Source organism: Sinohyriopsis cumingii, chromosome 1, assembly GCF_028554795.1.
Source record: "Sinohyriopsis cumingii isolate HCF-2022 chromosome 1, ASM2855479v2, whole genome shotgun sequence".
NCBI lineage: Eukaryota > Metazoa > Mollusca > Bivalvia > Unionida > Unionidae > Sinohyriopsis > Sinohyriopsis cumingii.
This window is the reverse complement of record NC_142961.1, coordinates 114,188,748-114,201,879: the sequence shown is the minus strand read 5'-3', so window position 1 is coordinate 114,201,879 and position 13,132 is coordinate 114,188,748. Positions and strand designations below refer to the sequence as shown.

Genomic DNA, 13,132 nt, shown 5'->3' with positions numbered 1-13,132 from the left:
GAGAAGCTACTGGCAAGCTTTCTCACATGCCCACATTGGCTGAATCTTAGACTCGAACCGCCGCAGACAGAGGTGAGATGGCAGTGATCCGTAACGAAGAGTGCTTTAGACCACTCGGCCACTCGGGGCCCCCGCTTGATCAGTAATGACTGTTCTGATTAAAAAGAAACATGAAAGGAATTTTTTTTTTTTTTAAGAAAAGGATTGTTGCTACCGTGATAGATGCTACAGTCTGTAAACCAGGCTAATGTACATGTCACGAATTGCCACCATAGAGCTAAAGTTGACGTAGTTGTCACATATATTGTTTGTCTATAGAGTTGATCCATATTGCCGGGGGGGGGGGGGGCGCGGCGAATAAGGTCATTGTCTATTAAACCAGCAAGAGAATCGTTCATGGGATTTGACTGATAGTGTTCAAGACTCGCGATGTTTGATGAATTCCCCCACCCCCGATGTTAAGTGATTACATCCCAATCACAAAGCTGCCTTCTATTCAAGTTCGTATGACCGGGTTACACACTTTGCTCATAGAGTTAATCCCTGTCGCGGACATTTGTCTCAGAATAAATGGTTGTTTCTGGATGAGATAATTGTTTCTTTTTATTTCATTATTTGTTAGATATGCAATGCACACATATAGATTTTTCATATTTTCCCATAGCCCAGTCAAAACTGTCTTTACTTTCAATATTACAATTGAACACTAATAATTTTAACACCTAAAACTTTAATAACAATGGATGAACCTCCAACTAAAATGAGACAAATTTAAGGCTGGAGAAAATAATTATTGTAACTGAAACAAGAGAAAAAGAGCAGACCACTCGCAAAATGTTGTTTAAATGTAGTAAAACAAATTTAGGTTGTTCTAAAGGAAAATGAGCAATTCAGAAACGATTTCATGTGCTAAAATATGTGATCTTCAAATGTAAATGTGATTTCATGTTAATGATAGAAGTATAGCTTCACTGCTATATAATTTTGTTTTTAGATGAATGCATACAATATTTTAGCAACTATTAATAAAGAACAGAATATATGTACAGTGATTGTGGTTATTTTTCTTGAAATTGTTCTGAAACTGAAACTTTGAAACTGGTCTTTTTGTTCAAATCTGCTATGAGAGACCACTTGTCTTGAGAGGCCGCTTTTTGTTGGCCGAAGGGGGGTCTCTCATGACAGGTTTTACTGTATATAATAACCATAGTATGATCAAGACTATCAATAAAGCTAACAACAACCAATACTAATAATCAAATATAGGATTTTTTTTTAGGAAACTGAAAGTGTCTTCATGGAACAGATATGAAACCTGCAGTGACCTAACTGCAAAACTTTACTTACGTATTAAAAGCCAGATGGACGGATATTGGCAACACATATGCCTGTACATTTGTGCTGTGGGACAGCAGACAGTAAAAAACAGTGAATTCCACTCTTATTTTATTGAAAGTTCCAATGTTTTAGAAGGCAGATAAGAAACCATATAAAAATTGAGGACCGCACTGTACATATATTTACCTCCATGGCCATCATATACAGCAAACATGCATGTATTTGTGCCCTTGTCAAAATCTGGCAAGCAGTTATGTGCATCCTGGAAGAAAAAAAGATTAAATTAAGATGAAATGCATAATTCCTAAGAGATAAAGTTACTAAACTTGTACAGCAATAACAAGATTTTCTAAATTGTCAACAATGGTTGCCATATAAAAGGTGTCAGATAGCACCATTCAAGTGTGAACCAAGTAGTCACTGTGAGGTCCTTTAGTCTTCTGGGACAGTAGTTGCAACCAGACAACTAGCAGCCAAAAACAGCACTTTCATACCTAGTAAATTCATAAATGTTTTAGTCAGACTTACTTACTCTGATATCTTTTCTCTAATAAATTCAAATCTCACAAACGAAATGTATCTGTTTTCAAGTTTCATTGGCCAACACTCAGCTGCCCGGAATGTGATGGAAGTCTAGAATGCCAAAATCAGGTTAATCTAAAGTATACTTCCTTAAACCGAATAAAAATTTATTATCACTGAAGGAAGTGACAGCTAAGTTTCATTCAAGATTCTTGTCATCCTTTTAACCAATTTCGGTATTCCCTTCTTCCATCACATTCCAGCCAAACTGAAATGTAAGCTAACGGAACTTGAAAACATGTCCATTCACTTGTGTGGATTTGAATATAGTAGCAAAAAGACATCAGAGTATATAGTGTCCGACTAAAACATTGCAACTTAAATTTTGTAGAAAAGCTCCGATAATGGCTTCTAAGTGTGCGAGATATTCCTGAAAATCTGACTTGCTGTTCCGATGACTAACGACATCAAACACGCAATACAGAAAGACCTAAACGCCCAAAACATAAATATCAGCGTCGAGGTCTGACATGTAGGACGAGCTCGGCATCTTACTATGTAGAACGATAGGTACATATTAATCCTCACGTGTATCTGCAAATCTTGATCTATCTTATTTACAGTTTAGCGTGTATAATACAGACTAAATTTTCATACTCCACAACTTTCTTTTCCACAAATCCACTCATAAACTTCAATAAGACCCAGGACCTGGGCCTGGTGAATTCATTGCGGAATCGTGAACTTTGTGGCTTGCCTTTTCTTCTTGTAAAACACATTTGATTAGTTCATTAGTTAGGTCTATACTAATGCTTTTGCATCTATAAAAAAAAGTTGTAAGCTCATAGCACTGACGGTGCTTTGTTCAACAACATACATTTTTAACTTGCATTTTAAAAGACTTTCTGACTGTACCTCCTGTGTCATCCGCCATCCCTGCATCGACGACGCACCATATCTAAAATGTAAGCAGTCTTTGTCAACTGATATTTTATCAGTAACCGGGGCAGATAAATATACACCCATATTCAGTCTGATGTCTCGTAAATTCTGGGTTAACAATAATTTTATCGCCTGCACGTGAGACGATTTGCTACCATTTCGCGGTATTACGGCGCTGACCACGTGACCAACATCTAGCAGTGAATATAGCTATGTCCCCCATCCCCGTGATCTTTTTTTAATACTTTATGTATAAACTTGAAATAAACCATCTCAAATTGGCGACGATGGAATTAGTTATGAATAATCAAGATACAAAAAAAAAAAACGTAGAGTGTATTATTTAATGCCTTGGAGCGCAGAAATTGCGTCACACTTCCGGTGTTTACACTCGGAACATCGCTCGGCCATTTCCGTCAGATGGTGAAAAAAATATGACCAAAGTAGTTGTATGGAAGGACGTGGTCCGATAAATCAACCCCACAAATCTGTGTTGATACTGATGGACGAAAACCAATATCATCACGGGTGAAGGGCTGATTTATCGGACTAGGAAGGATGCTGATCACAATTAGTTTTCCTACAAGGTCCCTATATTTGTCTGTTAGTACTGAACTTTCCAGTGTGTCCAAATCCTCACGGTGAAATTCTTGTCATATCTTGAGCAGCATTTGTTGAGTGGCTGGGCGGTAAATAGAAAAATGGCACATGGTTCATTTATTTCATTCTGGACCAGCAACAATGCCAAATTACTCACAGTGCACTCTCGACAAAATACACACCGACAAACAGAACAATGTTGGGGGGGGGGGGCGGTTTCCAGCCCCACCCACTCCCCGCCGCTTAAAAAACCCCATAAAAACCAAACCCAACAAATAAACATACACATACAAAAGTACAATCAGTTTGTACACATACAAAAGTACAAGAAGTTTTCTCTTGAAATTATACCATCGTTTTTATTCATGGCCATGTTTATTGTGTATTACATACACTTGAGTAAATATCCATAAAAACTTTTGCTTTGGTGCCTATTTAAGGAAAGTCACGGTCCATTTCAAACTTATGAAACATAAAACTCCCAACAGTTGACCTGATTCGGCCCTGGACAACTAATTCATAATGGTTTTGTTATAAAAAAAAAAAAAAGATTTCCTTTAAATCAATACCTTAAATGCCTATCTAGTCCGATAAAATTCTCTCCCCCCCCCCCCACACACAAATATATGTTGATACTGATAGACGATATGTGGGCGTGATGTCACCTATTCATTAAACTGTGCAATTTTGTGGCATGCAAATCTTTCATGAACACACCTGCGTACAAATTAGACACCTACCGATATTTGGTAATAGCCAAAACTAGTGCTAATTTCAAAATGGCCACATGGTTGTGCTATTCCACGTGGATTTATAAGCAATCAAGCAAATGATTTTCTCCGGAAATATACTATATATATCATCAAAAAGACCCCTCACCCGACGGTAGCTCTACAGCCACGAGAAATAATGGTAAGTGTATAAAATGTACACCGATGTGTGCTGACAAAAGTGGCTGCGAATAATTTCAGCTTTCAATGATTAAGTGATATCAGCCCCTAACCCGATAATCAACATCATCATGGGTGAGGGGCTGATTTATCGGCCTAGCCTACATCTAGCTCATGCGACATCACCAAAATGACAGAAGGAAAAAAAAGCTAAATATATACTAGAACTAAATTCGTTGATCCGGAAGTAATAATTGTGACCTCAGCAATCATTATACCGTTAGTAGTGACTTTTTCTTTCTATTTTCTTCTTCTTTTCTTTCCTTTGACCACTTTTCTTTGATCTTCTTGACCTCTTCGGTCAGCACATTTCTCATTACTTCTTGGGCTTTCTTAAGCTTGTCTAAGCCCCACTTCACAAAAGACCAATCTGTCCATTCTAGAATGTCTTCTAAATAACACCTTACACTCGTCACATAAACTATGGCTTCTTTCAACTTACCCACTTTAACATACGGTGGGTTAATTAAACCTCTGATTCTCTTCTCCTCATCCTCTATCATTTCTTTTACAATATTGATGGCTAAGTGGAGGCTGGTTACTTGTCTTGAGACGAAGTCTTTTGTCACCGCATGCCTCCATTCCTGTTCAAGCCTTTCTGCTACATTCAATCCATCCACCATCCAATACCAACTTCCCATAAGGTTGTTATACAAAGCTGAAGCGCTGGCATCTTCTTGTTTGCTTATTCCGTAGAATGGGCTCCAATGGCAAACACTGTTAGTTTTATACTTAAAGCGCGGACGTGATTGAAAACATCCCCCTAAGACATAAAATTGATCTTACCTAGATCATGACCAAACAACGCGCGGACGTGAAGGAAAACATCCCCCTACTTTCTCATTTCATATAATAAAACCCAAACTATACTCTCCACATACGCTAAGAAACAATTAAGAAACCCATAATCTACTATTCACACAAACATACCTGAGCTCTTACAAACACCAACACACAAACACATACCCTCACACTATTAAAAAAAGAGTTAGTGTTTATATTCACGCCACTCTACCTACACACATTGGCAAATCGATCGTTATTTCTTTTCTAGAGTATTGGGGTAGCCCTGAAAAGAGCTGTTTTTTGTTTGGAACTTCATGGACACCTGGTTAATGGGGGCACCTTCCAGGCCTGGCGCCGCATACACATCTTGTTCCCCAGTTGCTTTTTACTTTTTGGGGGGAGAGAGCAGAGGCAGGATATGTGGCTTCAGAATCCCAATTTTCGCTCTCTGGGATTCTGAAATTTCTTCTTCTCTCCTTTTCCTCCTCTTCTTTGTATCTTCTCTCCTCCTCTTCTTTGTATCTTCTCTCCAACTCTTCTTTGTTTCTTCTTTCCTCCTTCTCTCTCATCCTTCCCTCTTCCACAATGGCCTCCGCGGCCAGTTCGTTCAACAGGCCACTGGCATATTCCAGATGCACATGAAGTTCCAACAGTTTCGCCAGTCTCGTGTTCATTCTGGTGTTGATCAATCAACAAGGGTAGCTAGACTGCCGAGCGAGTTTCAATTTATACTGAAAGCGCGGACGTGAAGGAAAACATCCCTCTAAAAACATAAAATTGATCTTACCTAGGTCATGACCAAAACAAAACAACGCTTTGACCTAAAAGAAACACTCACTCACTTTTTATGCTACCCATCACTATTCTAAAAAAATTTCATGAATCACTTCAATAGACTATTCACATACGCAAAGAAATAAAATCAAACCCTCCAAATCTACTCTCCCCACACCTCAAACAGCCAAAAAAACAAACATCATCTTAATCTACTATCCATACCAACGTACGTGAGCACTTACAAACACACAAACACACAAACACATACCCTCACACTATTTAAAAAAGAGTTAGTGTTTATATTCACACTACTCTACCTTCACACATTGGCAAATGGATCGTTATTTCTTTTCTAGAGTATTGGGGTAGCCCTGAAAAGGGCTGTTTTTTTTGTTTGCTATGGCAATCTTTTTTAGTTTCTAAGAATGCGATGTCCTCTGAGGATGGACTTTCTGGCGATAGGTCTGCTTCTTCGGAAAGAGAAGAACTCTTTGGTGTCGATACGACAATCGACAACGCCTCTGTCAGGTTCAGGTTGCTGCTGCTGTTGCTGTTGTTGTTGTTGTTGTTGTTGCTGCTGCTGTTGCTGCTGCTGTCTCTGAAGTCTGTACCTCTCTGTCCATTCTTCTTTTTGCCTGTTCACTTCTTCTCTGAAGAGCTCTTCTATCAGGTCTTCAGTGACTTTTAGCATTCTCACATTCTCTATTTCTTCTGGCTTCGGTATCAGATTATGTCTGACCCTATGCAAATTCACGTAGGCTTCGTTGAGCTTAGCTAGTTTGGAGCACATCTTCGTAGGAGGATGAGTCGACAATGGATGGTTAGACTGGAAACAACCCGGTTCTTAAAGTCAAAGCGCGGACGTGAAGGAAAACATCCCCTTCACGGTTTTCGAGTCGCAACGTTCAATGAGTGTCATGAGAGGGATAGTAAGAAATGAAAGAGCATCAATCAAACAGTCTTATAGCTAAACAAACCACAAAGGCATTTTTTTCAAAACACAACATTTTTTATTCAAAAATCACTTAACACTAACCAACAACAACTCTAACATATTTTAAACAATAATCCAACATTAAAACATCAAACATTTTTCTTCAAATACAGTCTGCTTTAAACAGGGCTGACAACGTTGTGAATGAAATTGTGATTTCCACTGTTGGAAATCATTAGGCCATTGATGGACACTACGTTTCCTAGCTTGAGACAAAAGATAAGCATAATGGTCACAAAACCATCGATCTACTTTCACATCATTTCTAGAAGAAGAACGAGGATCAAAATGAGTCACTAAATGTTCTAAGGAATAGCCCAGGCTGCGATGATGCAGAAAATACACACAGTACTGTCCACACACCAAGGAATCTGTGCCTTGTAATTTCACATTATTGAATCGGGTGGTCTGAGCATTTCTTCTCATAAAGTCAATGATATCGTCTTCCAAAGGGGGCAATCCGTACGAATCGAAGTATTCCACACATCCTTCTTGAGGAAAGTAGACGGCTACCCAGTGGGTTCCTGGGAGATGACTGTCGTCCGTGTTGATCACGTAAGCTTGATGGTCTTTAGGTTTGCGATGAGGAAGTTCATCTTTAGCACAGACAACAGGATTCCAAGAAGCCGTATACGAACTGTGGTTCAAAAGGTAATAAAGTTCCCAGGTATCCATTTGTGTGTTGTTTTCTTCTTCACAGATAATAATAAATCGTCAATTCGATCCTGACTTTTTGCTTGAAAATGTCTGACAAATAACCGTTTCTTCGTTTCGTCTCCTCACTCTGATTCAGGAGAGCTTCGATACGATGGATCTCTTGAGTGGTTAATGGTGGACAAGAATGTTCACGCAAGTCTTTATACCACTGATGCAACACGTCTTCGTCCGAGATGAGACTCCAAGCATCGTCCAGATACTCGTCCAATTTTTCTTCTTGACTCAACATCAGGCATTTATCGTGTTGAATTTGACTGGGATGAGCGTTTTGACATCCATAGCAATTTTTCTTGATCAATTCCGTCATTTTTTCGACGAAGTGTTTGGCAAAACAGGAGACTAAATGGGCTTCTTGTTCTGGCCATCTTGACTTCATCATGACAACTTCTTCGTCTTTGTCTTGAGATTCTTCTCCTTCCACGGTCTCCTCACATTCCATCTTTAAAGTTTCTCCACTAGGTAAAGAGGGATAACAGTCTTCCATGGCTTCTAATAATCTAGAATGACTTCTCTCAAACTGTTGATTTCTATGGTATTATCGAATTCTGCATACAGGATGACGTTCACTGTCTTGTCCAGTGGTTCTGCAAACTGAAGTTCCACACGAATCTGGCCTGATTTTATAGGGTGGAAATGTCCCTCGTCGCTGCCTTGGTCTGGAGTGAAATCGAAAGCCCACAAAGCATAGCCTCCTGCGTAATCTTCGTACGTAATGCCGTGACTGGTGTTGGTTCCTAACTGGCCGGTGGCTTCGTACAAGGACAAGTACGATCTCAAGTAATTCATCTTCGTGTCACTAAAGTCAGGTTCGAAAGGTCTGGTACACAAGGTCTTGCCATCGCGACTGACTTCGATTTTCTTCACCTTAAAGTGTTGAAAGTTGAAAGGATTTTTTTTTGAAGGCTCCGTTGAAGGCTTCATTCTCGACCATACCAAGGATTAAACGTTTGGGTAACTGTCCTTGAAACAGATGATCTTCGATCATGGAATGACGGCTAGCGGGAATGGTGAACGTTTTCACTTCCACCCTTCGTATGGGATACTTGGCGGTCGTTCTGCTCAACGTTTGACTGATGTCGTTTCCCACTTTGGGTAACACTTCCACGCGTAGTACGTAGAGTTTGGCCTCCTCAATTTTGCTTTTAGGATTGCCAGCATCAGTATCAGCCAACAAATGGAAAGCGGCACTGCTACGATTCAGTCTCAAGCGGACATTGACCCCGTTTAGCAAATATTTCTCTTGCAACCACATGTCCAAATGCAAACGATCCATCAGTTCTAAACTCTTTCCACCTAGGATTTTGCTTCGTCTTTCCACAAAGCCGTCATTGTCTTTATCTGTTTCCTCAAACGCCTTCGCTTCATCAGGTTCCCATAGCACACAGGCATTGAGATGAGTATTCTTGGCATCTATTCCGTATGTCAAGAGATTTTCCAGGTAGGCACGGTAAGGGTAAGTATCCATGCTGCTGCTAACCAGTTTGTTGTTCAAGTACAAGTCCACTGAGCTGAACAAGGAATGCATGAAATTGTTGACGGGATCTATATTCTCAGTGTCTTCTACTGCACCATTATCCTTATCTAGAACTTTGATTTTCAAGTACAAGTAACTGCTATTCAGATCGATGTAATCTTCGGGTTGTCCCTTGATTTCAAACTCGATGGGAGCAGAATCTGCCAATGAGGAAACGGGATGAAATTCCACCCATTGGGATTCTTGCATGGTCATCATGGTGGGCGGCATGGCAAACAGATCCAGTTCCGACTTGGAACAGACGCATGACTCTCATCATTTTTTTTTTGTTGTTTTTTTTTGTTGCTGTGTCTCAATAATCGAAAACGTCTAAGTCTCGAACGGTTCTTCTTTTCTTGGCCTTTCTAGTTTTAGAACTGTGAAGTCTGGTGAAAGGGTGTTTTCTTCGTCGTCTCTTTCTGCCTTGTCCTTGCTGAATGCCTGCAGGGCATTTATAGGTGTGTCTCGTTGGCCCAAAAGGTCTTTACCCGTTTGCAGCAAGACATTTTTCCCTTCCCTCATGAAAGCTTCTTTAGGGTTTTGTTTGTCGATGATGACATTTTGGAGAAATTCTTTGCCTTGCGTCAGTGCCGCATCTTTCAAGGCGTGCAATCCGCGTGTCACCATCGGTTTCAACACCGGAGCCACCGAACGAAAGGCCGATTTTAACATATCTCCTAAACCGTGTCCTCGCTGTCGAGCAACCCCTCGGTACACTGGATACATGACTTACGAATCGTGAGAGAACCGTCTTCGAAAATGGAGTTTCACCGTGACTTTTCCTTTGGTGAATGGAATATTTTGTCCCAAATCTCCTTTTATAGCAATGTTGACCGTGTCCAAATACGACTTGCTGACAGGCAAATAGTGAGGATGGACAAATTCGCGGTGGACGTGATAAGTGTTTCCACCTTCCTCGTCAGTGGCCGTGGCAGAATTTACTTTGAAAGGAATGACACGCAGTAACGGCACGGAGGTGTGTCCCACCACGTTTTACTCCACCACATCGGAGTACACGAAGATCAAATTCAGTCCCTGGTTCAGTTCTACCGGGAAACGAAAATACCTCGCAAAATGCCCGTTGTTGTCAATCTCTGCGATGTGAATTTTTTTGGTCTGCTTATCCGTGACCAAATTGAGGTCTCCACCTAAAATGTCATACAATCCAGGGCAAAATTTAATACGTATACTTCTATCCTCACTTTCAAATCTGATCAGTAGACGGTGAGACTGTTTGTGGTACTCAATGGTGACACGTTTATTTAGTTTGGACAGAACTTTGTCAAAGGCTGCAAAGAATTTGTCAGCGATGGCCTCCACCAGATGCTGACCACTAAAATAATGACCTGAGTTAATTTTAAAGTGATACACGTAAAGAGGAGGAGAAGTGTCACTGCTGAGTATTGGGGCCTTGGGAAGTGATTTATGTTGAGAAGTGGCCGTCATGGTTTGCTGCACTGTTGGGTCCAGAATTTCGATGTCAAAAGTATTCTGAGTTTCAGTGATGTTTTTTATTTGTGTTGGGAGAATCATTTCTACCAAAGCCACTTCCCAATGGGCTTTGTGATCTAAGGGGATGGCCTGAGGTAATTTGGCCGTGTAACAGCACAACGTGTTGTGGGGAAACACCTCCATGGAACTGTCACTGGGTAAGGTTAAGTAAAATTGGTTTTGGTGACTCATAATTCCAGAGTTCTGTGGCTGTCCAAGGGGTTACTGGACGTCAGAGGCGTGTCTCCGCTCAAAATGGGGTTCTGGTTGTGGTTGGAGTGGTGACTGGCACTGGTACTGGACACAAGGTTCCCGTGGTTCCCGTTGGAAGAGAATTTCAGGGAGGGATTGGGAAGCAGGTAACCGATGCAACTGCTCAATAAAATGGTCCACAATTGCTTGTCTCCTTATTGCAAACTCAAATTGGCAATGGCTGCCCCGATGACACAATACACCACGAAGATTTGGCAGAAAAAGACGATTTGCGTTTTAGGCACACGTTCTCCGCACCACACCCACAAGGGTTGTTTTTGTAAATCTTGCACAGAAGAACTAGGTGAAGGAGTGGTCGACGTAGCTGCGTCTGTGTGAAAGGGCATGATGGTCACTTCTTTTTATAGTCGATGACTTGCGAAGCGTCGATCCAAGAATCAAAACTGGGTGGATATCCTTTCCAACGTACTTTGACTTCTTTGACACGTCGTTTGCCCACTTTACGGGTTCTGCGTTCGAGAATGCTTTCGATGTCGTACACGTCGTCTTCTTTTTTGGTGACACGTTGTAACTCGGGCAAATAAAACGTTCCTTTGAGCACTTCTCCGTTCATGTCTTCCAATTTATAGACGGCAGGATGACGGCCATGCACTCGTCCAGTGACGCGAAACAATTCGGTCGTCCAGTTAGGTAAGTAACCTTTGTCGAAAGTGCGTTTGGTTTTGCCAATGCGCACCCAATCTCCTACGGCCAACTCTCCACTTTTCTTGGGGACAGCCCTCGTCTGGGACGTACCAAACAGGCGCTCAAACACCAACACTTCGTTCTCGGGAGTCACTTCTTGCGGGGCATGTCCGATGCTTCGATGGTAAGATTGGTTGTACGCTTGCACCAGGTGCGGTAACACTGGACAACAAATTTTTACAAAAGTCATGTTACTGAAATAAAATTAGTCAATTCTTATCAATTTTTATGTGCTGAACACGAATATGACAGTCAAATTGCAAAATTGGCTCTAGTTTTTTTGTAATCTGCAAGAAATTAATGTTTACATAACGAAATGCATTCCAATAGTAAAAGGTCAACTGTAATAGCCTACCTATAAAAAATCAAGTCATTGACTACATCTTAGATTTCTTCGCCTGTCTCTTGTACAGCTGTTCGGGAGCATCTCTGAGGAGTGTCCAGCAGTAGTCAGCCAGCATTGTAGTGGACCATTTTCCCTGGTATCTTTGTTCCATTGTTGCGATATCTTGATGAAAACGTTCGCCGTGTTCATCACTAACAATACCACAGTTGCTAGGAAAGAAATCCAAATGGGAATGAAGGAAGTGAATCTTTAGAGACATATTGCAGCCAAGTTTCTTATACTTCATCAACATGTCTTCTACTAGTTCCTTATAGTTTTCTGCCCTAACATTTCCGAGGAAGTTTGTAGAAACTAGGCGAAAAGCATTCCATGCTTGTTTCGCGTCACCTTCCAGCAAGTTGTTGAACCGGTCATCTTTGAAAAGCTCTCGAATCTGAGGACCCACAAAAACTCCCTCTTTAATCTTTGCTTCGCTGAGTCGAGGGAATTTTTCATGCAGGTATCGGAATGCTGGCAAAGTCCGGTCAATGGCTTTCACGAAGTTCTTCATCAAACCTAGTTTGATGTGAAGGGGTGGTAGCAAGATTTTCTGAGCCTCAACCAGAGCTGGGTGTTGGATATTCTTCTCTCCAATGGCTACATTCTGCCTGTGAGTCCATTCCTTCCTCATGTAGTGCATTTCCCTTGCTCGGCTATCCCACTCGCATAAGAAACACATGTATTTTGTATATCCTTGCTGCAGTCCCATTAAAAGGGCAACTACCTTCAAATCACCACAGAGGTGCCAGCTGTACTTGTTATACTCAATGGAATTCAGTAGCTGCCTTAAGTTATCGTATGTCTCTTTCATGTGGACAGCATACGCTACTGGAATAGATGGAAGAATGTTTCCATTGTGCAAAAGCACAGCCTTGAGACTCAGTTTCGAAGAGTCCACAAATAGTCTCCATTCTTGTGGGTCATGAGTGATTTTTAAAGCATTCATGAGGCCCTCAATATCGGAACAGAATATCAGATTACTTTCCTTTCTGAAGAAAGGCTCCAATTGCTGGTGGCGCTTTCGATATGCAGTAATTGTGACATCTTCTTCTAGAAGATTCCATTGTTGGAGTCTTGATCCTAGCAATTCTGCCTTGTTCTTTGATAAGTCCAAATCACGAATCAGGTCATTTAGTTCTTCCTGTGTTATTCTGTGTGGG

At 41.0% G+C, this 13,132-nt stretch overlaps 1 protein-coding gene across 1 annotated transcript in view; it reads right to left on the bottom strand.

Annotated features, from left to right (window-relative positions):
- LOC149807661 (protein phosphatase 1G-like) overlaps positions 1-3,019 on the bottom strand; it is a 30,350-nt gene extending 27,331 nt beyond the window's left edge. The window contains exons 1-2 of the mRNA XM_089969386.1: positions 2,776-3,019; positions 1,525-1,600 (exon numbers count right to left, since the gene is read on the bottom strand). Coding sequence (XP_089825512.1) covers positions 1,525-1,600; positions 2,776-2,886 — 187 coding nt within the window. The 5' untranslated portion in view covers positions 2,887-3,019. The remainder of the gene's footprint in view (positions 1-1,524; positions 1,601-2,775) is intronic.
- Between the last annotated feature and the right edge of the window lie 10,113 nt (positions 3,020-13,132).